The 27,788-nt window shown below is 37.0% G+C and overlaps 1 protein-coding gene across 1 annotated transcript in view; it reads right to left on the bottom strand.

Annotated features, from left to right (window-relative positions):
* STK39 (serine/threonine kinase 39) overlaps positions 1 to 27,788 on the bottom strand; it is a 315,180-nt gene that overhangs the window by 175,400 nt on the left and 111,992 nt on the right. Inside the window, exons 9-11 of the mRNA XM_044669100.1 lie at positions 7,716 to 7,825; positions 7,479 to 7,580; positions 4,815 to 4,948 (exon numbers count right to left, since the gene is read on the bottom strand). Coding sequence (XP_044525035.1) covers positions 4,815 to 4,948; positions 7,479 to 7,580; positions 7,716 to 7,825 — 346 coding nt within the window. The remainder of the gene's footprint in view (positions 1 to 4,814; positions 4,949 to 7,478; positions 7,581 to 7,715; positions 7,826 to 27,788) is intronic.

Below are 27,788 nucleotides of genomic sequence, written 5' to 3'. Positions count from 1 at the left end.
GTGGGGGGTGAGGAGGGGGAACTAAATCAGTGACCCACCACATTCTTCTACTTCAAATACAGAAATTTATGCATGCCTAACAGAAACAAGTAACTTCAAAGTGCTCTTGTTATTATTACACATCTTAATTTAGGGAGGTTTTGTTGGAGTTTTTGGTTCTTGTTTTAACTCAAAACATCAGGGAGGTGGAGAGATGTGTAGGTTGGGATGTGAGGTACAAATGAGTTTTCTGATTATGTTTGTAGGCAAGAAGTTAAAAAAAAAGGTAGGGGTAGGAAGCAAGCTATACATAAAACGTGATGTGAGACTTGAAGATATAGTTGACTAGATAATAGTGATGATGATGATGATGATAATAATAGCTAGCATTTTTAGGTTTTACAAAAGCATTTTGCAAATAACTTATTCCATGCTCACAGAAACCTTGAAAGATAGACACCTATTTATCATCCCATTTTAAAGATGAGGAAACTGAAGCAGACAGTGACAAAATAACTTGTCATGGGTCACACAACTAATAAGTATCTGAGTTAGGGTTTTAACTCGGATCTTCCTGACTCCAAGTCCAGTGTTCTATCCATTGCTACCCTGCCTCCCCCCTCACCTCCTGCCCAGCTGCCTCTATTATTTCACAACCTAAAACAAAACTAAGAGGCCTCCAAAAGACAGGAAAATGACTGTCCTCTTTTAAAATCACAATGGATTTAAAAATCATAAAATACTAAAAGACTTGATAGGTCTCAATTTGGACAAGTTATCACTGCTTCTAGCACTTCATTCTCAAGGGTATAGTTTAAGTCTGCATTAATGACCTCGTAAAAACTGGAAGGACCCACTCAATACAATCCGAGAGTGAGGTAAATGGAGTGAGAAAAAGAAAAGGAGGATGCACAAAGGAGGAACTCAAGTAGGAAAATGAAGCTCCTCTTGCTCTCTCCTAGTTACTGCTCCTCCTTCTGGACTGAGTCCTTTCTCTTCATAACACCAGACTAACAGGTCATGGAGTTTGGGCAATCACATTATTTTCTTTCACATCATAATTTCTATATTGACAAGAAAAGAAGGCCCAAAAGCAAAATAAGGAAAGACAAAAAAAGGAAGCTTCCATTTCTCAAGATCTTCCTTTTTACCAAAAAATAAGCCCCCAGCCCAACCAATATGACACAAGAAAAGGGTCAACAGATCACAGGATTTACTTTTTTTAATTAACAAAATTAAACATAAGGTACTGCCTTACCAAATGTGCATAAGGCAGTGAGTGACACAGTACATGATTAACCCTACTTTTTTTCCAAAAACTACATGAATGATTACAGGTTTGGGAGAGGAGACAGTAATTTCCCCTGACACTAATATATCTAATGTGAGGATAAATAGAAAATGAAAGACTCCAGAATGAGACCTAACTGGTAAAACATCATGGATTTCAGAGTTGGGAAGTATATTTAAGGCCATCTAGTCCAACTGCCTTACTTTCCAGCAGGACGTGAAAAGAAAATACAAGAGAGGATGACAAGGATATATGAATATGATTTTTAGAATGAAAGAAAAAGCAAAGGAATTATCACTTCTATTTCCCATATAAGCACAGTGCAGAATGAAAGCAACTCGAATCTTTTGGCTGACAAGAGATAGAGAAGAGAGAATATCACAGTTATGGTCTCTCCCTTCATGGTTACCAACAGTTTTTCCACTGCAACACAACACAATAGAAATACAGAAGCTCCTTGCCCTTAAAGAAAAGGTTCATGTTCTGAGTGATGATTCATTTTTAAGCTCTTGAAAGTCACGCAGCATTCTACAAGTTTTCAGTTTTCATCAGGAGAAGATTAACAGCTCCTCTCCCCGAAATAAAGTACGAGCTGGCAAACTATGGCCCAAGGGCTGCCCAAGGCTAAGATTGTTTTTCACATGTTTAAATCCAATAAAAATTAAAATGTAAAAACCTTTCTCAAGCTGAGACAAACAAAGCAAAAGCAGCAAGCCGGATATCCACCCCAAAGGACCATCTACATTCATGCTCATAAATCTTCCAGAGATGCTAAAGGAGTTGAAGGAAATATAGCCTAGAGCAAAGGTCTGGAGTCTGAAAAGCTTGATTATAAAATATATATTTGAATAACTGTAATTGAATATGTAATTCAACATAATTGGTTACCCTTTGTAATACTATGCATTTAAAAACATTCTTGGGAGAAGAGGTATAAGATATTTTAGACTTCACCAGACCATGAACAAAGAGATCCATGATACAAAAGTTAAAAACCCCTGGTCTAGTGACTGGAAAGTCCTCGTAATAAAATTTTTATTCTTTGCCCCTTGCTTAAGCAAAAGTCACTTCTCTTCCCCCCTAAAGAAATGCTTAAGACTTCTGTATTTCTTATATTTTCCTTATGCAAAGTCAATTTTCCTATTTTTAAAAGAATCTTTTAGATCTCTTCAGTCTTGAAAATCCTAAGCCTGGCATTAATTCTTTTTTTTTTTACCCCAATACCTGGATATTTCATCAACTCAACCATGCACATATGGGCATTACATAGGCATATATTAATTGCTTAATAAATGTTTATTCATTATTTATACTATAAATGTGTGATTTTGCACAATATTTTACACATCAGGTGGCTTTCATAACTAGTTTAAGGAACTTGCTGAAAAATAATGGCTCACTGTTGATAGAAGGAATGATGAGGTATTGGGAGAGAAGCAATATAAGTATTATTGCTGCTTATGAGTCATTTCTCTTCAACATTTTCATCAGTGACTATAATGAATGAAAGGCTTACTTTAGTACTTACTTTACAAACTAGAATAAAAAGAAGAGATGAGAGGACACCATTAGAATTTAAAATCACTTTCACTAGCCATAAGCTTGGTGACAAATAAAAGGAAAGAAGTTCCATTAAAGAAAAGGATTAGAGTAATATAATAAGAGGATAAAAATAAGGTACAAATGTGAGAAAAAATGTTAAGATGCAAATTAAAAATGCATTATCTGGGAATGGCAAAATAAAAATTCCATTATAAGGAATACTATTACCATAGACTTATTAAAGTAACATATCCAAGTGTGGATTCCTATGTCAGAAGGGGCAAAAAAAATTAAAAGTGGGGAACAGGGCCTACAAAGCATGGTTAAATTGGAATTGTTGAGTCAAAAAAAAGGATGACAATCAAGAGTATGAAAATATTTTATATAAAGGAAAAAAGTTTAACTTGTTGCAAGCAGGATTTAGGCAAAAGAAGAAGGGGAACTTCCTAAAGACATGGTTATAAAACAAAAGATGTGCTACAGAAAAATATACTTTGCCATAGATTTTGAATGTAATGTACTAAATTGTCTGGTAAAATCTGAGAGTTCTATGATGGAAAAAAATGTTGGACTCAGAGAAGAATGGAGCTGAAGTAAATGAAGACCAGCCCCATCATTTACTGCCTGGCTGATTTTAGGTGAGATGCTTAACTTTCTTGGGCCTCACCTTCTAAACTTTAAAATGAAAGCGCTAGAATACAAGGCCCCTATGTTTTTTCCAGCTCTAAATCTTATGATTCTATGTATTCTGCTATCCAAGGAAGAGGAATGAATGAAATCAAATAATTTCTCAAGATCCTGTCTACTTCCATGAGTTTACCACATGATTTTGTACATTATACATACTAATCAAGGGCAGAAATGGATTTCTTATTTGTAACTAATATGAGAAAGGTCCCTATCTGAAATTCATGTAACTAATAATCCTAATGAAGCAATAATGATTACTGAAATATACCATAGCCACCTGGGGTATTTCAAATACACAGACAAAAGTTAAGAAAGAAAAAACTGATTTTTGTTTTGAAACCCTTACCTTCCATCTTGGAGTCAAGACTGTGTATTGGTTCCAAGGCAGAAGAGTGGTAAGGGCTAGGCAATGGGGGTCAAGTGACTTGCCCAGGGTCACAAAGCTGGGAAATGTCTGAGGTCTGATTTGAACCCAGGACCTCCCATCTCTAGGCCTGGCTCTCAATCCACGAAGCTACCCAGCTGCCCCCAAAAAACTGATTTTAAGAGCACATATTCACAATAATAATCCAAAAACAAATGGGAAGCAATACAGCTAATTGAATGCCATTTGTTTCTTCTGTTCATGATTAATCTTTTTAATGGAAAATCTCCTTAATCTTCTCTACTGATAATCTTATAAGTGGTACAAGCAGTTTGTTCTCTACTGAATAAGCAACTCATGCAAAATTCAATAACCATGCCTGTTTTAGACTAAAGTTGACAAGATATTCACATAATAGGAGGTCAGTTTGACCTACCCTGTCTAAGATGTTAGAGGTTTTTAAATGAAGCACTGAAAATTTCCTTTGATTTCTTTATTTCACGAAAAGAGTCTGCTAATGTCTACAATAAATACTGTCAACAAGATCCCATGCTATAAAGGTATGGCTGCTTTTACCTATTGAATTCATCTACAAATGAATAACAGGTATTCTCCAAACCCTCTCGTTCTTCTCTCTATACAATTATTCCTTGACAAGAAGGACATTTGGGGCCCAAGGAGTCAATTTGCCTCAAGGAACAACTCCATCATTTACAACCCTTCCCACAAACAGTATTTAAATCATTTTGTGTGTGTATGTGTGTGCACATGCACGTGTGTGTGTGCACGTGCACACGCGCACATGGTTGTATGTTTCTCTGGTCCTCATTTCTTTCCTCATCAGTAAACAGTGACTGGAATAAGTGATCTTTCAAGGTCTGTTTCTAATATTCTACAATTTTATGACTTAGATCAAGTAATCAATTTGTCTCAGTAAATCTGACATACCTTTTAGAAGGATCTTTCTGAAGACATAATGAAAGTAATTTTCTAAAGGACTTGCCATATTTTTTCATCATTTCTTTGTCTTCTACTCCTGTTTCTAAAGTGGGAGGATCATTTTGCAATGTCAACATTAACACCTATATTGAAACAAACAAAAAGAAAGTTTTAGTATTTTCCTTCCTGTAAGGAAGGTAATTTCAATAGTCTTTAGGATTTTAAACATGGTACCCAAAAAAACCCTGATGTTAAATCTTTCCCCAAAATTATATATTTTCATAGGTATATTAAGAATTTCTATTTTCTTTTATATAAACATGTATAACTGTTTTATAATTTTTTAATATTATTACATATTATAAGATTTATTATATATGTAATATATAACAAGATTTATTTTATATATTTTATTATATAACATATAATAGAAATATATATTTATTATATATAATAAATGGAATGTAATATATATTATATATATTACAAGATATATATGAGAATCAAACATGTTTATTTCATTTATAAGCTGGCCAATATGCTCTGAAAAATGCAACATTATATATCCACCGTACAAGTTTAATTTTAGAAGAGAAAATTAAACAACAGCACAAAATACTAACAACTAGCAAGAGCCAGTCTGTTGCTTATGAATCTGTGACATTCTAGATTGGGATAGTTACAAAGACACTGAAAAGAGGAGGATTTGGGCAACATTTCCCCTCATAGAAATCTCCAATTAGCTGTTTTTTTTTTTAAAGGATATGGTCCAAGTGTCATGCTAGTAGAGAATTGTTTATTTTTCAGTTAGTCCTCTAAAGCCTTCAAAAGAACCAAATCACTTAAAGAGAAAGTAGATAATTGCCTTATTGGACCAATAACAATAATGCCAAAGCATAGAATTAATGATGCTGTCACTAGATATCAAAAGTGTATAAAGGAAGTTTCAGGCTATTCACAAAATCTAAATAGCTTCAGAGTAAATTCAAGAAACAGGACATGAAATAATATACTATTTGCAACAAACCAGATGAAATAACTCCAAATTTTATAGCACATTACTAAAAGTAAACATCAATGAACCATATTCTAAGGTGTAGAATGATTTTCCTCTTTTGGAAATAAAAAGACATACAGACAATGGCTGAGTAACTTTCCAAAACTGAATTTGAAAGGCAGAGAAAGAGATCCTGAATAAGAATAGTGTGTTAATGAACTGCAAACTCAGCTCAAAAGATCTATCAAACATCTGTAGAAAAAAAGAAACACAAACTTTAGCCCAAAAGGTACAACTCCTTCCCTTCAAGGGCCACTTGTAATGCATCTGTCAGCAAATTCAAAAAGGAAAAGGAAAAAACAGCTTCCCAGAGCCCAAAATTATTTGTTTTAAAAAAATAGATTTTACAAATTATCTTAAGCTACGAAATGTTCTTAAGTCATAACTGCAGAGATCAGTATTAATTTATGCCAAATATATCATATATATCTAGATTCTTCTCCAAAGTCTTGAGATCAATGAATAAATATTTGATGACAAAAAAATGTACAATGTACTGTTCAATGAGGATAACAAAAGAAATGGAGAAATCAGAAGAATTATAAAATATGAAAAAAGGCTCAGAGTTTTCAGGCTGACTAATCCATCTAATCAGTCATTATGACTGGAATGAAATAAAAAACACTAGGAGGGGAGGCAGAAAACAAAGAACATAAAGAAATGGAAAAAAGCTGAAGAAAAGAATGGTCAGTCATATAAGTGTTCAGGGTGGAAGGGCAGGGTATTGGCACTATCTGTTCCAGGGAAGATTAAACAACTTTGGGTCTTCCCATCTTAAATAAGACATGTTTCACACACTAAAACGTACTAATAAATTAAAGCTTCTCAACTTCAACATATGGCCCAGGTGTCTTAGCACTTGGCTCTCATGGGTTCATAGATGAGAGAAATCAGGCTTGAGGGCTACTTAATATTTTAGCAAAAATATGAATATATCATTTAAAACAGACTTCCTCTTACTTAAAGATGTTCTACCCACCCCAGACAAATCACCTATATAGCCTATAACAGAAGGTGATAATTCTATAGGGTACTAACAAATTTAATAAGTCTGTTAGGTTGAAGACACCAGCCACAAAGCTAATATAATAATAGCTGATATTTATGGAGGTCTTACTATGCTAAGCACTTTACAAATAGAACTTCATTTGATCCTGACAATAATCCTCCTAGGGGGTATGTGCTATTATCATCCCCTTTTATAGATGAAGAAGCTGAAGCAAACAGAGGTTAATAGTGAATTGCCCAGGGTGACACAAATAATAAGTGTGGGGGGCTGGATTTGAACTCAGGTCTTCCTGACTCCAGGCCTTGCACTTCATCTGTCTGTGGCTTTCAAAAGGAATAATGTCAGTATGTGTTACCTATAAACCATAATGAACCTGAATTCTCTAGTTAGCTCCACCTGCAGAATATAAAGGCTCAGTTCTGGCAGGTATAATCAGTTCTGTCCCTCATAGAGCACTGCTCTTTCAACCACATAATACTAATGCTGGTCCTAGAGGGTCTGTTCATTCTTAGGAAGACACAAGAGAAAGAACTGCACTTAAGAGTACCAAAAGAGACCCCTTGGAACCAAATTTAAGATCAGTGCTATAATTTTCAATGGTACTTACTTTCATAGGAGGATACTTGTGATAAGGCGCAGCTCCTGTTGCCAATTCAATGGCCGTGATTCCAAAACTCCACATATCAGCCTTGAAGTCGTAGCCTCTCACCTATTGTTGCAAGAAGGAAGATAGACTTTAATATCACATACTGTACTCATGTCATGTATCCACTAAGATTTAATTAATGATGTGTCTCTGGTATAAATTCACTGTATTCCATCAATAATTATATAACCTTTTTACCTGTTCCATGACTTCGGGTGCCATCCAACAGGGGGTGCCAACAAATGTTTTCCTTACTTTATTTCGGGTAACATCGCCTCCCGTTGCCAAAAAAGCACTTACACCAAAATCTGCCAGAAAAGGGAACAAATGGCAGTCATTTTATTTGTGTAATACTTTCTTATCTCCAGAAACCTATAATACTTATCTTTAGCATTTTAATAGATGATACACAGATAATGCACTACAAACACATTCACATCAGCCCAAATATCCTGCACAGGCTCTCAGAAGATAGCTTTCTGTGTGCAAAAACATCAGCACTGCACAAACTGTTTACAGGATCACCCTATGAAAGATGTTACAACAAGAGATCCTTTGGCTGCTTTACTCCTACTTTATCTTCTTGATTTCAAACTGACTTAGTGAGTGTTTTTTTTAATTCCATTTTTAATCCAAAAATGAATAACTTCTATTGTCCACATGCTCCCTTTCTGACCTCAGATATCTCTAAGCACCTTAAGCAAAACCATAACAACATATCTATAAACACTATTAGGTTTAAACCAAACAACATGCCCAGATGTGTCTAAATGTGAGAATTAATCAAGAGAAAAAGCCCAAGGTATGCAATGACTTTTTTTCAATGTTTGGCTTTAGGATAATTATTCTTAAATATCTTCTTGTGAGTGCTAAATAATACTCTTTTTGACATCTGTAATCCATTTAAAATTCTTTCACAAGGAAATAAATTAAATATAGGTGGGACAGATGTGTGAACACAAAAGGTCTGTATATGGTTTATGAAATACAAATGGGCAGTTTTATATAAAGAAGAGGAAAAAAATGGGATTGCCAAAACAAATATTGGTACGGGCCTATAAAAGGACTATATTGAAGTAATCTAGCAAGATTGAAAGACAGTAAATGCTTTTCGGGAAATGACAAAATGCTAAGCAATCTAACATCTTAACAAAACTTCTCTCATACATATTCTTTGACTAGTCATATGTCTTCAATTGTCAGGATGACAGTAATTGACACAACACAACTTGAAACAAATCAAGGTCATAATCTATTAGTAATTTATTTTGGGCTCCCCTATAGCTAAGATATTCAATTAGCATTTCAATTTTATTATTTAATATTGCTTTTTAAATGTTTCCTGGTTTTGCTACAGTAATTTTAGATTTTAATTATTTTAATATTTAAATGTACTAATTCTCCTCAGTGATACTGACAATATAAGGAAAAGGATAAATTGACAAAGGGAGTCTTTGGTCCTTTATCCTCTCACTCTAATACTATTCAAAAGAAATTTCACTTTTTAAAGTATTTGGATTCATTTATATGTATCTGTCTAGATCTAAATACCTTCCAATTATTAATACTGTAAGCAAATGTATTGTATTAAGAGGTTTGAAATGAAATTGCTAGAACCAATGGATCATTCTTGGCAATGGGAAAGAACAGTTCTTAAGCAGTATGGTTAAATGGATTCAACTAGCCTTTATTATATGTCGACTATATTAGGACAAAGAAAAAGATAATTTAAGAAAATCTCTTAAATTGTTAATTTAATTTTTATTATCCAAATATCCAAAGATATTTTACTTCTCCAATTATATATGATTACAATTTTCAACAAACATTTTCTGAAATTATGAGATCCAAATTGTCTCCCTCACCCCCTCTCAGAGATGGTAAGCAATTTGATCTGGACTATACATGTATTATCATGCAAAACATACTTCCATGTTGGTCATTGATGTAAGAAAATACTCATGTAAAAACAAAACCCAAAATAAAACCATAAACAATCTAACTTGAAAGATAGTATGCTTTGATCTGCATCTGACTTCAACAGTTCTTTATAACATTCTTTGTCATAAGTCCTGAAGAATTGCCCTAGATTATTATATTGCTGAGAATAGCTAAGTCTTTCACAGTTGTTCATCCCACAATATTGCTATTACTGTATACAATGTTCTCCTCATTTAAGTTGTTATTTAAAAGGAATTTCTAATTCTGAAATAAACTCCACTTATGGACCTTATATTAATTAATTTTAAAACTAAGATAATTTATTTGTTTATGAATATAAAATAATTCTTTATAATCTGCAAATGTATTTTATTGAGGCTATAAGTAGAAGGAGATTTTTAAAATCTTCTTAAAAATCAAATTAATCACAAACCCACTGTTAGAGTCTTCTAAACATAAGCCATCTAAGATAAAAAATGTACACTTGGTCACTTTTACAGTTTTACAGTTGTGGAGTTTTTGTTTGTTTTTGTTAAAGATGGATTCTCTCATTTTCTTATTACAAACTGTCTATTTCTATTTGGAAATTTACAAAACTACTGAGGAATACTTATGGTTAGAGTACATTATTATTCAAAATCTTTTCATTAATACATTTTTCATGGTTCATATTATTGTGTGCTTATTCATAATATCATCTAAGAAAAGTCACCTTTGAATCGTTAAAAAGAGTTAGAAAATTTTTAAGTCTTAATGAGGAAAAAATGATAAGCCTACATCAGAATTAAGAAATACTTATCATAACATCTGTAAAAACATACAACTATATGCAATATACAGAAAGAGAGGAGTATAGTCCCCAAAGTACATACCTACATAAACAAATACTAGTGTATCATGTTGACACAGTTAGACTAACATTCCCTTGTATTTACTTTGCCTGCACTTATATGTATACAGGTTATTCCCAGTAAAATATATCCTCCTTGAGTGTTGGAGTTATCATTTTTGTCTTTTTAACACCAAAATCTAGCATAGTGCCTGACCCAAAGTAAGTGCTTGATATTTATTGATATATTGATTGAAGGCAGTTTCAGATACAGGTGCTACACAACAGAATGAAATGGAAACAATAGTAATCAATAGGGCTAGAAGATTCCTGATGATGCCATTTAGTTCATCTCCCTTCCCCCCCCCCAAGATGAGAGTTACAGAAATTATACATTATAGGTATCCAAAGGTCTGTTGTGAGGAATATTAGTTAGTAATTAATTAAGTATTAAGGTTGACCTAGCAGGAAGGACTGGAGCATTCCAAGATGGAATGAAGAAGCAGGAAGTTGCTTGTGCCCTGAGAGAGACTCCATTAGTGGTTGGCACAAACTGTTGCTAGCCCTGGGAGATCTCAGACCTGCATCCTGATTCCCTGGGATCCTGAGTAGTGGTGGCATCTAGCAAGTGGACAAGAACTACAGAACAGCACCAAGCAGAGGAGGAGTTTGGGATCTGGTGGACAGCATCTCAAGCACACTCTCTCTACTTGGATACCTTGGACCACCTTGGCTTTTGGCATCCTGTGATCATCTGTGGATTACCGTGAGAACCCTCAAAGCCACCCTCAGGCCCTTTAGCTGTGCTGGTCAAACCTGGCTGGAATCAGGTTTGAAGCAGCCCCCAGAGACTCCAGAACAGCTCCTTTGGGTTCTGCCTGTTTAGGTCACTAAGACTAGAGAAGTCAAGTCCTCCCCTTGCCCTGTGGTTTTGCCATTTAGGTTTTAGTGTAGAATCCCCTATCCCACCTTTATTTAGTCAAACAGACTCTGGCCTAGTGATGAGCTGGGTGACAGTTGGCCAACAGCCATTCTTGTCAGTTAGCAGCAGCTTAGCTGTGTACTCTGGTCTCCCTATCCTGGTCCTGTCTCTCCTTCAACCCAGTGTGTGTACGCACAACCATTTAGACTATATTTTAACATCCCTGGTGCCCATCTCTTTTACAGGTCCAATCCATCCTGCCACCTGTTCTTATACATGCCAAAAGGCTATCTATGGTTTTTTACAAACTCTTGATTTAAACATGAAGATGGTATGACAACATGCTTGAGTGTTTAGTTCCACTTTTCCCAAATTAACATCACTCTACTACTAGGACCCACATTTCCCAAATACATGTTCTGTTCCTATTTCCAGCAATTTGCTCACTTGGAACAGGACCAAATGTAACAACTCTCAGAAATGTCCCATCTTTAACAGTCATTGCATCTTGAAAAAACTTGCCACAGCCCCTGCTGCCCCTTCAAGTGAAGTAAATCTCTCTACCAGTGCAAAATAGCACTTCTTTGTAGCATCCAGTATGTGTCCCACCCTCTGAAGCCTTTTCTGGTCCTTAATGTTAGTGCCTTCCCTCTGAGATTATCCCCAGTTTGTCTTGAACAACTCTGTTTGCACATTGTCTCTCCCATTAGACTGTGAGCTCCCCATGGGCAAGGACTGTTTTCCCCTTTTTGCCTCTTCTGTAAATGCCTTTTAACTTGGCTTGGGAGAGGATGAACTTGAGCCCAGGTGGGCCTGGCTTTGCAGCCAGCTCCCTAGGCACTATGGCAATACCTTTCATAAAAATAACAAAATTTAAATGATTTTTAAAACACACAACATAAAAATTCTCACTGATCAAACTGAACAGCATTGTGATAGGGTGTGTACTGTGAAGGGTCCAAATTCCATACACATATAGACATATAAAATTAAGTACCTACTTTGTGCCAGAAAATGTGCAAGGCACTGGGCATACAGGACAAATTTAAAACAATTCCTACCTTACCTTAATGAGGTTACAGTCTCCTGCATATAAAATTGTACAAGACACAGTCCAAGCCACAGTTCCTGCCTCCAAGAGTTTATGATTTGAGTTGAGGAAAACATGATAAATACTTATGAAAATGAAACAATATTGTACATTACTGAATGTTGGTTTATGTGGTCACAGACCACAAATATAACACAGACTCTAAAGGCTAAAGAAATTCTGTGAAAAAAGATGTGATCTAGGATTCTCAAGGAAGATTTCATGAAAAACAGAACTTGGACCAAGCCCTGAAACTTGTGAGATAAGTCTCAGATGAGCAATGCAGGACAGGGGAGGCCCAGAGATGAGCCAGCTCTGACCCAAGCAGAGAACTCACGCTTGAGAAAAATCAGGCCCAGGACTGGCTAAGTATAGTTTCAGACTTCCTTCTCTTCCCTTTTTCCTTGACAAAGATTTCAAATTACTTAATCTTTAAAAAAGTTTAACAGTACCAGTGATACAAAACACATATCAATCATTACTTCCGACATCCTCAGGTGGAGTTCATTTGGACTGCTAATACAAACTTATGTGCAGTTGGGGACACTTTTATTATAGTTTTAAGTCAATAAACTTATAGTTTCCAGGCACTTTGCTAAAGCACTAGGGCAAAAGACGCAAATAAAAAGAAACACAGTAGCCCCTGCCTTGAAAGAGTTTACAATCTAATGAGGGAAGACAACACACAAAAGGAAGGGAAAAAGCAGAGGAGGAGCAGTAATAATTTCCAAAGTTAAGTACAGAAGCAGTGGGGCTGGTGGGAAACAGAAAAAGACTATGCTGGGCTCCATCAAACCCATGGCTCTGCCCTTCAATCAGGGATACAGGGGCTACTCATAAAACGTGAATATTGAGGTTAACTCAATCTGGCAAGATAATATTTCCCCAAAAAATGAGATTTCATAGGAAGGACAGCATGATGGAGAAATCCAAATCAATCCAAAAGCAGCATCGCTAATTGGGAAATGGGATTTTCTTGTTGTTCAGAAGAAAAATTACTTCTGTTCTTGCCCACAGAGAGAAAAAGAAGGAATAATGAGTCAGAACTGAAAAGAGACATCTAAGCTTGATAATAAGAAAAACTTCTTATCAATTAGTGGTATCCAAGAATGGAATGGGTGCTTAAAAAGAGAGTAAGTTCCAGGGGCAGCTGGGTAGCTCAGTGGAGTGAGAGTCAGGCCTAGAGACAGGAGATCCTAGGTTCAAACCCGGCCTCAGCCACTTCCCAGCTGTGTGACCCTGGGCAAGTCACTTGACCCCCATTGCCCACCCTTACCACTCTTCCACCTATGAGACAATACACCGAAGTACAAGAGTTTAAAAAAAAAAAGAGAGAGAGAGAGTAAGTTCCACTGGAGGCTTCAAGAAAAGAAAGGCTGGATGAATGCCTTGTGAAGTAGGATACAGAGAGGCTTCTTGATTCAAAGCAAGTTGCATCAGATTGCATCTAATGTCTCTTCCAGCCTCAAGACTTTTGTGATTCAAGAGAAAGCAGCCTATGTAAGACCTTGATAAGACATCTAGACTTGTTCCAGTAATCAATACAGAGTTCAGGATATGGTCATGTTTTAGGAATATCAATGCAATAGTGATGTAAATGTGAACTGGGGGAGATGGTAAAATTAAGGCAGTAAAACCAGACAAGAAAGGATAATCCAGACTAGGGTGATGATTGTGAAAATACAGAGAAAGGAACAAACTGAAGATATTTTCCAAAGGTATTATCCACAGAACTTAATATGACTGATAAAGGAAAGTAGGCCAAGGGCTTAAATAATTTGCCAAATTGCTCAAGTTAAAAGTAATAATAAAAAAGTCACAATCCCAGCATTTCTAGTTAGCTGTTTGGCCTCATGAGTTCCACTGTTTATCATTAAGAGTCAAAGAACTTTCCTTTGAGGAAGAGGAAATGAGTAAGGACAAATCAGGGCAGTGAGGTTAATGGTCCAGAGTTGCCAAGCTCTCTGCTGAGTAAAGATCAAATAGTGATTACTCAACATGGAAAAACTAGTTTGATGTTCTCTGTTTAATCCTAAATGACATGTGCATATCCCCCCAAAACAATGCCTAAGTAGTTTGATATGAGTCCAAGTCTTTACTCATGAGAGAGACTTTCAAGATTTGTTACTGGTCAAAACAGAAATGTACTGCCAAAAAACACAGGACATTTTCAGAGATGCCTGCAATGGCTCTTCAAGAACCTCGTGTTCTCCTCTAAAGTCTGTACCATTTCCTAGTACCACCTGGCCATCATCAACAAATATAAGTACATTCTCACAGAGGGAAGAGTTAGGAAGGGCACCTTGCTTTGTTCTTGTCTTTCAGAGAAAATTAATATGGAAAAAAATAGAATTTCAGTCAAGGGAAAAGAATATAAAAAGGTAAATAGCAAATATATAGTAACATAACAGGAATCTCTGGGTGCATATATGTGTGCATGTATGTGTGTATATGTGTGCAAATGACAATGTAAGGGTGTTGGTGTCTGTTCATTTGTTTCTTTTGGTGTTGGTAAACAGAGAAGCATAAGAGGAAAAAAATCAAGGTTTAAAATGTTTCAACAAAAAGTAGTTCTTAAACTTTTTTGTGTAGTGGATGCCTTTTCACTAGACTGTGAAACTAATGGATTCCTTCCCAGATTAGTGTTTTTAAATGGATAAAATATAAAGGATTAGAGATGTGATTAAATATGTTGAAATATACTTATCAAATTATTTTTTTAAGTCAAAGACCCCAGGTTAAGAACCACTGGTATAAAACAAAACCCATATTGTGATTTAATTTTTTATTTGCCAAAAATGCTAGGGCAGTGGTTTCATAATCAACCATCTCACGAAAGTTCAAACAACAAAGGAAAACACTATTTTAGTTTTTATAATGCTTTTATAGAAGGAGATAGAAAAATGATTTACACATCTGAATATATCATGACCATATGACTGATATCACTATTACTTCTTTCCTTTACTTTTTTTTATTACTTCTATTCCAAATCTTACCCTTATTACTTCATTGGAAAGAATATCTGGAAGATCACTAAATGAGTTCAGGTCCCCAACTGATCCAAAAATATGAACAGTTTTTTGGATGAAGAAATCAATGCTATATATAGCTATATGAATAGATTCTCTAAATTACTGAGTAGAAACAACTCTGAGGTATCACCTCACACCTAGCAGATTGGTTAAAATGACAACAAGGGAGAGTAATGAATGTTGGAGCAGATGTGGCAAAATTGGGACATTAATGCATTGCTGGTGGAGTTGTGAACTGATCCAACCATTCTGGATGGCAATTTGGAACTATGCTCAAAGGGCTTTAAAAGACTATCTGCCTTTTGATCCAGCCATAGCACTGCTTGGATTATACCTCAAAGAAATAATAAGGAAAAAGGCTTGTACAAAAATATTTATAGCCATGCTCTTTCTGGTGGCAAAAAATTGGAAAATTGTGGGAAGCCAATAAGAGAATAGATAAAAATCTGAGACTCCTCTTTTGACCCCTTTTGTGATCCTTGTGATTTCTTATTGAAAAGTATTGTGGCCTTATTGAAAAGCTTTAAGTTCCTAGAAAATCTGAATTTAAAGGGATAACACTGTTTCCCTTGGACCAGGAATGCTGCTGCCTGGTATAGCCAAGGCCAAAATCTTAGCAGGGGCAATTGGACCCTGAGAGGGATACCCCCTAACTTGGCTTCCTGATAAGAACCCAGTCAAAATTCAGCCTTGGCCTTAGTCTATTCTGAAGCCAATGTTTTGTGTTTTGATGTAACATAATTTGTAACTTCCGCCCATCTGCAAAGTTTCGGGGGGAGGGGGGGTTCTTTTGTGTGAAATGAGTCTTGAAATATATATAATAAACTCTATGCTCCTGGAGCCAGAGATGGAAGCATGAGGTAAAAGACAACTCCAGTGGTGTCCAGTCCTTATTTCCTTATCAACTAAACTGTCCTTATCAGATTATCAGAGATAATAAAGAGACTGGAAAATGAGAGAATGTCCTTGGATTGGGGAATGGCTGAACAAATTGTGGTATCTATTGGTGAAGGAATACTATTGTGCTCAAAGGAATAAAGAACTGGAGGAATTCCATGTGAACTGGAATAACCTCTAGGAATTAATGAAGAGTGAAAGGAGCAGAACCAGGAGAATATTGTATATAAAGACTGATACACTGTGGTACAATTTAACATAACAGACTTCTCTACTAGCAGCAATACAAAGATCCAGAGCAAGGCTGAGGGACTTATGAGAAAGAAAACTAGCCGCATTCAGAGGAAGTCAGCCTAACTTATCCACTTGACAATTCAGAATAGAAGCTGCCTGAGGTCTCAAGGGAGGTCCTTCAGCACCAAGTTCAAAGCGGGAACTGCCTCCACAGGAAGTAACCAACATACTTAAAGAGATCGTGTCTTTCGTCACTTCCCGTGGGTCCATCTCTAATTCAAGTGGACAAATGGCAGTCTCTACATTGATTTGGACTGCCCAAAGGGCAGTCCCTTGTTCTTGATTTGTTACTTAATGTCACGTGTGGGTAACTCTTCTCCCCTCCCCACTAAGGGAGGTGAGAATGACATCATTCTATGCCTTGGGTGAGTAGAGTTTGACTATGAATGGGCTAGAGTTAATTCCATTTACACACCCTAAACCAAATCATCAACCTCATCTGTCTAGCTGGTAGACCACTTAACATCAGGGCAGTGGAAATTATCCCTGGCTGAGGGGCTGGTTCCCTCAGCCTGATCTTACCTTCTAGGTCCATTGCCAACACTGGTCAGTCGCCCTTGGCAACAGCTTCTCCAGACTCTAAACCCTCTTTCCTCAGTTTTTCCCTCTGTGTTTAAATAAACCCTTAACCTGAAACTGTGAGTTTCTATAGTTATTTATAACATCATCCTGGGCTAAGAGGCTGAGGAGAGGGGAGAATAGCAACCACTTGACTCCAAGGAAGTACTGGCCAGGCAACCATTTTATTCAAGAAGTGTGTGACCTTCACTTCCTGTTGGTTACTGCTTTCACTCCAGCAGGGAGGGGCTCTTCACTCTCCACCTTAAAGGAGCCTACAGACAGTAGGGAGACTGACTGGGCATCACAGCTCAGGCAACACATCCCTGGCAGTCCCAAATCACCAGCTATAGTAGTTACAAGCTCCTTGGCCAGGTGACTTCACTGGTAGCACCAGCTCCAGTTATCAGCCACTTATTACACTATACATACACATATATATTTGCATTTGCATATACATTATATATTTGCACATATATATGCAAAATATATAAACACATATATACACATATATAATCACATATATACATACCTATGTGTATGCATTATGAAAGATAGCTCTCACATACACACACACATACACACACACAGAGTTCTATTTTTATTTTAATTCATCCCTTCTGTCTTAGAATCAGTACTAAGCATTGGTTCTAAAGCAGAGGAGGAAGTGACTTGCCCAGGGTTCCACAGCTAAGAAGTATCCAAGGCTAGATTTCAATCCAGGGCCTCCCATTCCACATCTGGCTCTCTATCCCCTGAGCAATCTAGCTATTCCTCTCTATTTTTAAATACTTCTGAATCTTCATCCATGACTCCATCTGCTGAGAGACAGTGTTGCACAGCTGCTGGAATGCAGGAAGTCAAGAAGACCTAGTTTCAAATTCTGCTTTTGACATACACCAACATCTATGTGGCCCTAAAAAAAAAAATCACTTCATCTCTCTTGGCCTCTAAAACTACAAATAGCCAAGTGGCCACCTGGATTAGTAGGTAGAGTTTCCAGAATGACAAAATCTCGGAGTCCCTGACAAACTGACCAGGTTTCACTACCACCAAATTGGAGGCTCTTCTTGCCAAGAGGCTGGTTTTGGGGTGCTACCCTTCCAAAGAAGATCATCTCATTCCTCCTGGGAATGTCCTGGGTGCAAAGCAGCCTATGGTGATGAAAGGATCCATGTAGAACATGCTGCAAACCTTAAAGCACTACATAAATAAAGTTAGTTATGGCATCAAAGACCCCAACCCAGAGCACTTAAGTGACTCCTAGAAGATCATCATTCCATATTACTGGCAAAAAAGAGATAAGGAAAGACGGTCAAGTTGACCATCTGAAATGGATTCATTTTGTTGACATCTTCAGCAGGTACTAAACTTAAAACAACCTTTGAATTGTTAAAAAGAATTACTTTTTGAAACACAAGTCAGTTAGCCACGTGGCAAGCATTTTCTCTTTAACTAAAAGTGAGGCAACATGACAAACATTTTACAATTATCTCTTTCACAGTCCCCAACAACCTTGGCGATATATGTAATGATAATTCCCACTTTGCAGAAGATGAAACAAAAGGAAATAGTGACTTGCTCAGGGTCACACCGCTAGTTGGTGTCTGTGGCCACATCGGATCTCGGGTCTTCCTGACTCCAGGCCTGGGACTCTAGCCATTGTTGCCACTTAGTTGCTCTTAGATAATTTTGGATAATAACATTTAAATAACACTTGAGATTGCTTTACAAATGTTAGCTCATTTCATCATTACAACTCTGTGAGGGTACTATTACTTTACTTTTTCAGGTGAAGAAACTAATGCTAAAAAGATTAAGTGACTTGCCCAGTCCCACAGAGAAACAAGTACTTGAATCGGGGCTGCCTGACTCCAAAGTCCAACATTCCACCAAATACAACCCTATACTGTCTTGTGGTTTGAAACAGCATTCCTTTATGTTTACAGAAAGGGTATATATGGGGCAACCAGTGGCTCAGTGGATTGAGAGCCAGGCCTAGAGGTGGGAGGTCCTGGGTTCAAATCTGGCCTCAGATACTTCCTAGCTGTGTGACCCTGGGTAAGTCACTTAACCCCCATTGCCTAGCCCTTACCACTCTTCTCCCTTGGGACAAATATGCAGTATTGATTTTAAAACTGAAGGGAAGGGTTTAAAAAATGTATACGTAAGATGTCCTAATTAAACAACTTTACAAGGAAAATAAACAATTTTATTTAGTGTGTTCTTTTTCCATTACACTTAGAAATGTGAAGAGGGGATTACAAGCAAGATACACAGGTTTCTTGGACTTCCTTAAGGAATCTATTAGGCCAAACCTAAATTTCTATGTGTTGACAAACTCCTTAATTGTAAAGCTGCAGTGTCCCATGTGTCATATGCTACTGAATGTCAATATCTGGTAACCTGGTCTTTCTGCACCCCCCAAAAAATCCATAAATTCTAAAGGGCAATTATACCTAGAAAGGTTCCCCCACTCCAGAGGTTTCTTCAAAGGCTTCCCTGAGCGATTCTTTACAAAGATAGGAAAGCTACAAATTGAAGGCTTATGTAGTTTGGTAAAGATTTGGGGAAGAAAAATTACATATTGGCAAAGGGAAAAAATCCCCAAAAAATGTTTGGAAAAATAGAAATATTTTGGAAAATAAGATTTATTTTAGAATAATATAAGAAATGGTTACAATGTGCTCATATGTTGCTATTCACCTTCCCTCTCAAAAATAGAGAGCAAAGGACCTTTGATTAATCAAAAGTTTTAAGAAGGTTCAATCTAGTTTAAAGTTTTTACTTTATTCAGTTCAATGAATTTAATATACTTACTGTGTGTAAGGTAGGGCACTTTGGAATCCTATTCTACATCAACAAATAATAAGCAAACATTTGGGAACAACTTGTCTTGTTCACTGGCTATACTATTTTCTATATCCAGAAATGAACTCAGTGGTGGGAAGGATATCTGTAGTCATGGCTTTGAAGTTTGAGCTCACCCAAAAGGATGAGTGTACCTGCTTCAGAAGATGTTCTGCCCTTTGACTCTCACTATAATTTTTCAAAATAATTTGTTATCACTAATTGAAATTTATTGGTTAACCATTAGAGGAAAAATCAGCTGGTAAATTCCTGCTAACATATACACTACAGGAAAGGGGGCAGATCACTGGATTAAGAGTCTGAAGATTCAGTTTAACATCATAAATAAGATTCAAAACAAAAATGGCTTCCAAAACTCTGTCCTAAAAATAAACCCCACCTCAAAAAAAAAAAAACACACACACACACACACACATGGTCCTGGTCTCCACAAAATAGCACTGAATAGAGAAATGAAAGGAAAAATCAATCCTGAGACACTTAATGGGCCCAGGCCCATAGCTTTTGTTTGTCAGCTGTTCTACAGATAGAAGTTTCCTATTTCCTGATGATAGTGAAAGTGTCCTGGCCTCTTCTTTTAAACTCCAAAGAGCAAAAAATCTTACAGTTTCATAGATTTCTTCAGAAGATATCAAGACAAACTCCCTCGATGTATACAAAGTTCAAGAAAAATTCAAAAGAAAACATTTACCCTCTATTAGAACTCATATGGAAAGGATCCCTGAATCATCAACCCTATATATGTTTTTCTTTTTGTATTCTACAGGTGTGCTACTATTTTAACTTTTAAAGGAGTAACACCAGGCAGTGAACATAATTTGCATTTTGGACATGAAATTATCATCCCACATCGACATGAATAATAAAGACAATTGGGAAACAATTGAACATTGTTTTCTTTAATAGTGCTATGGCTGTACAATCTCCAAAGCAAGAACTTCCACCCCCACTCTCCATGACATACATATCTTCCTTCCCAAAGAAAAGACGGAGGTGCTAAGTGCACAAAGGGATACAGATCTGCAAGGCAATCCATTATCAGCTCTTAGTTTGGTTACTGATAAAGTAAATTAGCCAGACCAATGGAGGGAGATATTGGTGCAAATTATGATAAATGATGAGTAATTTCCCAAGCACCCTTCCCCAAAGCATGAAAACTTGTGATAAAAGAACTAAGATTCACATATGGCTATCCAGCTAGGCTGAAGCTGACTCAGACTTAACAACATATAGCAGCTAGGTGGCAAGAAAAGATTCCTGATCCTCAAGCAATCCACTTTACAGATAATTCTTGCACAAATAATCAAGATTTGAGTGCAGTCAACTCTTAATGGATCTCTGCCACAAATTAATTCCATCATCAAAGATACATAAAAGTCACAGGCAATCTAACAACTTGCACCACCAAACGTTTGGTTCGTGCTGCTAAAAAAAGGAGCCATTTCAACAGATAGAGACGCCCCCTTCTTGTGCAAGGATATTTCCTTACTAAAGTGATAACATCTAAAGGTATAAGAATTCCAGGGATGCTGAATCAGCAACACAAAAACACAAAAAGGTATATGAAACATCAATAAATCTAAAATTTCAAAACTGGTCATATATGTCTAAATGGTCATGTTGTTATCATGACTTATCATCAGAGACTCACTAACTCAGCTACCAGAAAGTCTGTGAGAAGCCAGAATGAATCACTTCATATGTCACAAAGATCCCCTAAGGGTTATGATTAAAGTACTATATGTACTTTATGTACATATTATGTACATAATTATGTCATTTTTATCAAGCTTACAGAACAGCTAGTCAAGGCAAATATAACCTCTAAAAATTTTAGAGATAAACAAATTATAATAAATGCATCTCTGTGAAGCCTCTTAGGAACTCAATTCCTGGAGAATCTAACAAAAGAGTGAGCCTTATACAGTAAATTCTATATTAACCAGCATTATGCTTACCAGAACTTCTGATTAACCACAACTCTTCAAATAAAATCTTAGAATCAGAATTTTTAAGAGACCACAAAATCAAAGAGTTAAGAGTATCACAGAATTAGAAAGGAGCCTTGGCATAATGGAAATAGGTTAAATTTTGGAATCATGAGACATGGGCTCAAATCTTGGCTCTATTATTTATGATCTGTGTGACTTTGGGCAATCACTTCATCTCTCTGGACCTCTTTCCTAATCTGTAAACTGAGGGGGTTGGGCTAGGTGACCATGAAATGCATTTCTAGCTCTGCTCCTTGGCCCTAAGACCTGCAGAGTCAAGAAAACCATTACCTCCTAAGACAGCTCATTCTACTCTGGGAGAGTTCTAATCATTGGGAAGTTTTTCCTGATATCAAGCTTAACTTTGCCTCTTTGCAACTTCCCTCTACTGCTTCTAATTCTATCCTCAAAGGTAAAGAAGAACAACTTTAATCCCTCTTTTAATTCAAGAACCTGTAAAATACTTAAAGTTATCATGTGCCTTCTAATTCTTTGCTTCTTCTCTAGGCAGTTTTTTCCCACTATTTATCCCAAGTCACCAGGGTCACCCATACCCTCCAAATAGACTTTCTCACAATTCTCTCCCCTTCCTTATCTCTTGTGTTCTTTCTCATATCAAATCCCAAAGTACAAACATCAAGTGCAATTACCTCATTGTAAAGGTAAAGCAACTGAAACCCATTTAGGATAAGTGAAAGGTCCAAGATCCTTTGGTAAAGTTAGAAGCAGAGTTGGGCTAGAATTCAGAGATCCTAACTCACAATCCATTCTAGATAGAAATTAATGTCCACAATCATGATATGCTAAGCATCAACAAGACCCCTATCTTCTGGATAAAAGAAACATTAAATTATGTTTCTGAGTTTGAAAATTGTGTATTTTATTTCAATTCTATTTTTGTTAAAACTGGTAAACAAAAGTATGACGTGTAAATACTAACACTATTCAATTCAACAAACATTTATTAAAATCTAGTGTGTACAGGGTAATATGCCAGGCACTGAGGATCAAAGACAGAGGAAAGAGCCTCTGCCCTCAAGAAAGTTGCATTCTAATGCAGGGGGTGGGCTGAGGAGCAGAGTAGAGAATAGAATGAGAATTCAGAGAAATAAATATAAGAGCACTGCTAAGCATTCAGTAGGAGGAAGTACCTTAGCTGCTCCTTAAAGGAAACTAGGAAATCTGGAAAGTGTGAGGTGTGTGTGAGTTCCAGACAGGGACAGCCTTGAGAATACACAGAAACAGAAAATGGCATTTTGGATTCAGGTACCAATTTGTGAGTCAGGTTGGCTACAATTTCTACATATTGGGAAATGATATGAAATAACTATGAAAAGGTAGGTAGGTGGGACCAGAGTACTCATGGGACAGGCTAAGGAGCCTATACTTTATATCAGAAGCTATAATGAGCTTAAAGATTGTCAGAGAATGACAGTCAGATATGTGTCTTGGGAATATTAATTTGGCATCTGTGTGGAAGATAGACTGCAGAGGAGAGCAAATGGAACCAGAGAGACTAATTAGTCAGCTACCTGGAAATGGATAGGATACAGGAAGTGAAGAAGGGAAAAGAGGCAAAACTGAACCCAAAACTGTGAATGTGGATGACTAGAACACAAGAAATAGGAACGGCTGGAGAAGAGATGCGTTTTGAAGAAAATAGCAGATGTTTTGAGTGTGCCGAGTTTGAAATGCCAATGGGAAATGTGAGTGGAGATGTCTAGAGGCAGCTGAAGATGCAGACCTGGGGCTCAAGGGGCATGGAGAGAAAGATTTATAAGTCACTTGGGTAGACAATATTGAGTCTATGGTGGCTGATGAGACCACTAGAAGGAGAAAGTTTTTTAAAAAAGAAGAAAAAAAGGCTCACAACAGCCCTTTGGATACTCCCACTTAAAGAGCGGGAGAGAAATGATGATCCAACAAAAATGATTCAACAGTCAGAGGCAGTAAAATACTGTGTTAAAGAAGAAAAAGGATAGACGATCCAGCAGAAAATGGTGATTTATAGTATCAAAAGTTGTAAAAAGGTTGTTGAGGAAAGTGAAGACTAAGAGAGGCTTTCAGACTTTACAGTTAGGCATCCTTTGTAACCTTGAAGAGAGCAGCTTCAGTTGGGCAGCAATCATAAGTCATATTACAAGCATTTGGAAGAAGGTGAAATGGGGGCAATGAGTATAGATGATTTCTAAGAATTTGGTTGTGAAAGGAAGAAGCGATAAAGGGCAACATTTCCAGCAGAAGACTGAGAAGTAGAGATTCTTGGTTTATATGATGGGGGCGGGGAAGGATAAGCATGTTTCTAGGAAGCACAGAGAATGATATAGAAGATGCTTAGAGATTTAGAATGACAGAAAGAAAGGGAAGATTGAAGAACCACATTCCCAGACAAGATAGAAGTTACCAAAGAGAATGAGTAGAAGAGCTGGTTATGTCAAGGAGAAACTAGAGTAAAATACAAGAGATGGGAGGTATTTGGATGAGGTTGAAATGTGGATTGGAAAGAAGGGCTCTCTCGAGGTGAATAGGGTCTCTATTTTCTCAGAAGAGTAGAGGACAAGGTACTTTGCCAAGAATATGGGGAAGGGGTGGTACTGAGAGCCTTAAAAAAAGAAGTCTGGAAAAGTTGCTCAGTGAAAGTGATACAGAATCAAACATAGAAGAATAGAAGGATTGCTGTGCAGTATTGAGCAACCATTTAAAAACAGATAAGGAGTTTATAAAGTCAGCAGGGCTGTTTAATTTTCTCCATCAGCACACAACAGCATGTGAGTTGTAGCTGGTATGTGAAAGGGTAGGCGTAACGAAGGGTCTGAGTGCGATGAAGTATGACAGAACAAGGAGGTAAGGAATTGAATGGCAGAGTACAGGGCATCACTGGACAGTCAGACCCAAGGTCAAGACCATGGAGGGAAGAATGCACCTCATCAGGGACAGGAAAAGCATCTTGCCCTTTCTTCCCTTTCCTCCTAACCCTTTCCTTTGGGCTTAACCCCCTTATAAATGCTTTTGCACTACAGAGCTTTCACAGAGGAGGTAAAATTCCAGCAGGGTGAGAGGGCAAATGATTCATTCATTCCTATGAGATTCATCCTCTAAGACTTCTTTAAGTTGCTCTTTAGATAGCTGCAAACAGCTGCTTATGGATAGGAATAATCTTAATGATGGCATCTAAACACCCATATAGTTTCCCACCAATGATTTAAATATGCAATGGAAAAAATGCTTCTGAAACTGATTACATTCTTGCTACAAGCAAGGTTTTTAAACAAATGTGAACATTTTTCAAAATCCCCAAACACAGACCATACCATTCATTTACTTTATTATCTTTTAACAACATATGTAGTGCTTCCCACTAGACAGCCTCTCCCCCCGGGGAATTTCTTGTCATTTTTTAGGAAATTATAAAGAAGAGAAGGCAGCTAGGTGCCTCAGTAGATAGACTGCCAGGCTTGGAGTCAGGAGGACCTGGGTTCAAATCTGAACTCAAGATACTTCCTTGCTGTGTGATCCTGGGCAAGTCACTTAACTCCAATTGCCTAGCCCTTACCCCTCTTCTGCTTTGGAACTGATACTAGTATCAAAAAGTAAGGGTTTATTTTAAAAAAAAGAATTACATGGAGGAAACAATTCCTATCAAAAATATAAAAGCATAACTGATGTCATTATGAACTTTTAAGCACAAAAAATAAATTTTAAAATAGTTAACTTGACTCACCTTCAAAAGAATTTAAGTCCTAAGTTTTCATAACTTTTAAATGCATTGTTTTTTTTCTGGGTATGCCAAAAGCCTTTGAATCTTGCCCATTGTTTCAGGACATTCTTAATTTCTTATCAATTTACTTACTAGCTGGCTAAGGAAGAATTTCCCATAGTCAAAATTGGAAAACATTAATTTGTATGATTGGTTATTTTCAGCCTTTGTAATGGTTTGGATGTGTCCTACCCTTTATTAAATGTTTATATACTCTCCACTAAAATTCTAGCTATATCTCTTAAATAATTACCCTTTGAAAATAAAAGGTACAATCCCTGGCTTGGCCTTCAGGGAATCTAATCTGCTTTGAAGGAATATTTATTAAATGGAGAAGTGGGGCAAGAGTTTCAAAATTCTCAGAGAAGATGTGGTAAAATTTCAGAAGAGATTGAGAGATCATACTCACATCTATAAATTGTGAGCTGAATGAGATAATTTCTTCCCCTTTTTCTTCTCCACATACTCCCTTCCTACTCAAACTTCACTACTAGCTGTCAAACCAAGAATGATAAATCCTAAAGCTGCTTCAGGGAATGGATATGGTAGTGGTTGAGTGGTAGGTGTCAGGGTGGGTAGGGGAATCAAAACGGTACGTCCTAGATTGGGGAAAACATTTGGGAAGACGATATACTTTTGTAAACCATAATTTCCAAGTTTTCTAACATATCCCCTTTCTGGCATGTGAAGTGATTTTTTTAGACTAGTCCCTTCTATTTTTACACCAACTCTCCCCTCCCACAGAAATCTCAGGCCCACAGAATTCTACCACTAAACAATGTTAGGAGACAGTTATTTGTTTACCCTAGGCAAGGCCTAAAGATTGTGGCCACTGAGGATTTGTCTACTCCTTCACTGTTACACACATAATTTGACCTAACACAAAATAAATTCCCAAATGCCATGAAGAGCATGAATTATCGGGGATTAAAAATAAGTGCTTGCAAAACATAATACACAGTACACTTCATTGTGTTTTCATGCCTGCTGAGTCGTAGGCAATTGCTTACTTTGCCTAATGCTAGTCCTGGCTCAGCAATGAAGAGCAGTTTTTAAATCTTCAAAATCCTTCAGGACTGGTCTTTCTTTACCCCTTTTCTTCTCCAGAGCAAATTTTAGCTGTTTCTTTCCATTAAGAATGGTTTCTTCAATTCCTGATGTTTAATATTCCATTTTGTTGCAATTAGGCCATAGAATCTATCATCCAGATTATGAAATTTAAGGTCCAAACTAGCAGGAAATGAGGATCATTAAAAAAAAAAAAAAAAAAAAAACAACCTCCCTCTGGATGCATGCCTTAAGCAAAACCCTAAAAATCCAATGCCATCCACCCTGACATTTTGACAGTCTCTGCCTATAAATCTTACAGCATGGGAAAAGTTAGTTACACACCTTCAATGGCACGAATTTTTTAACTGCCTAAACCCTCTTAAAAGGGTTCATCTTGTTCTATAAATAAAATTAAAGAGAACAATAAATAAGAGATAGTCTTTAAAGGTTAGCACTTCCAGCAGATAGTAACGCTCTTCTTTGAACAGCAAATTGGGCCTGAATGAATACTCCTCAGAGGGGTGTGACCAGCAGGGCAGGGCTATTGCCAGCTGGAAGCAAGGGAGAAGGGGAAGGGACTGGAGGCAAGAGAAAAGGGGAAGGGGCTGGTGCTCAAGGGAAGCCTCTGGAATCCACCAAATGTCTCTGCCTAGCACTACAGGGCTATCAGCACCACTAACCCAAAGGCAAAACAAACAAGATGCCTCCCTTCTAAGTATACCTCAGCAAACACTAAGAGAGACCCCCTATTTCTGAGTCCTCAGGACAGTTCCCAGTTCACGCACCCACACTCTAGATTGAAGCAGCCCCATACACACAAGACACTCATATTGGACATCTTCTATTTCAACCCCAGCCCCCAATAGGAATGCTGCTTTTCAAATTCTTACTGCACTGCTTCTAATAGTAATACTAGGAAAAAAAAATGGAAGTGGGAGTAGGGAGCCAGAGAGTGAGGAACTTTAAATACAGTGTTTTGTTTCTCTGTTCTCTTCTAGGCAATGGGGAGCTACAGAAGACTTGAGCAGAGCAGGCA

The sequence above is a fragment of the Gracilinanus agilis genome, chromosome 3 (genome assembly GCF_016433145.1).
Source record: "Gracilinanus agilis isolate LMUSP501 chromosome 3, AgileGrace, whole genome shotgun sequence".
NCBI lineage: Eukaryota > Metazoa > Chordata > Mammalia > Didelphimorphia > Didelphidae > Gracilinanus > Gracilinanus agilis.
The sequence above is the reverse complement of the archived record's forward strand: the minus strand, read 5'-3'. Positions and strand labels throughout refer to the sequence as shown.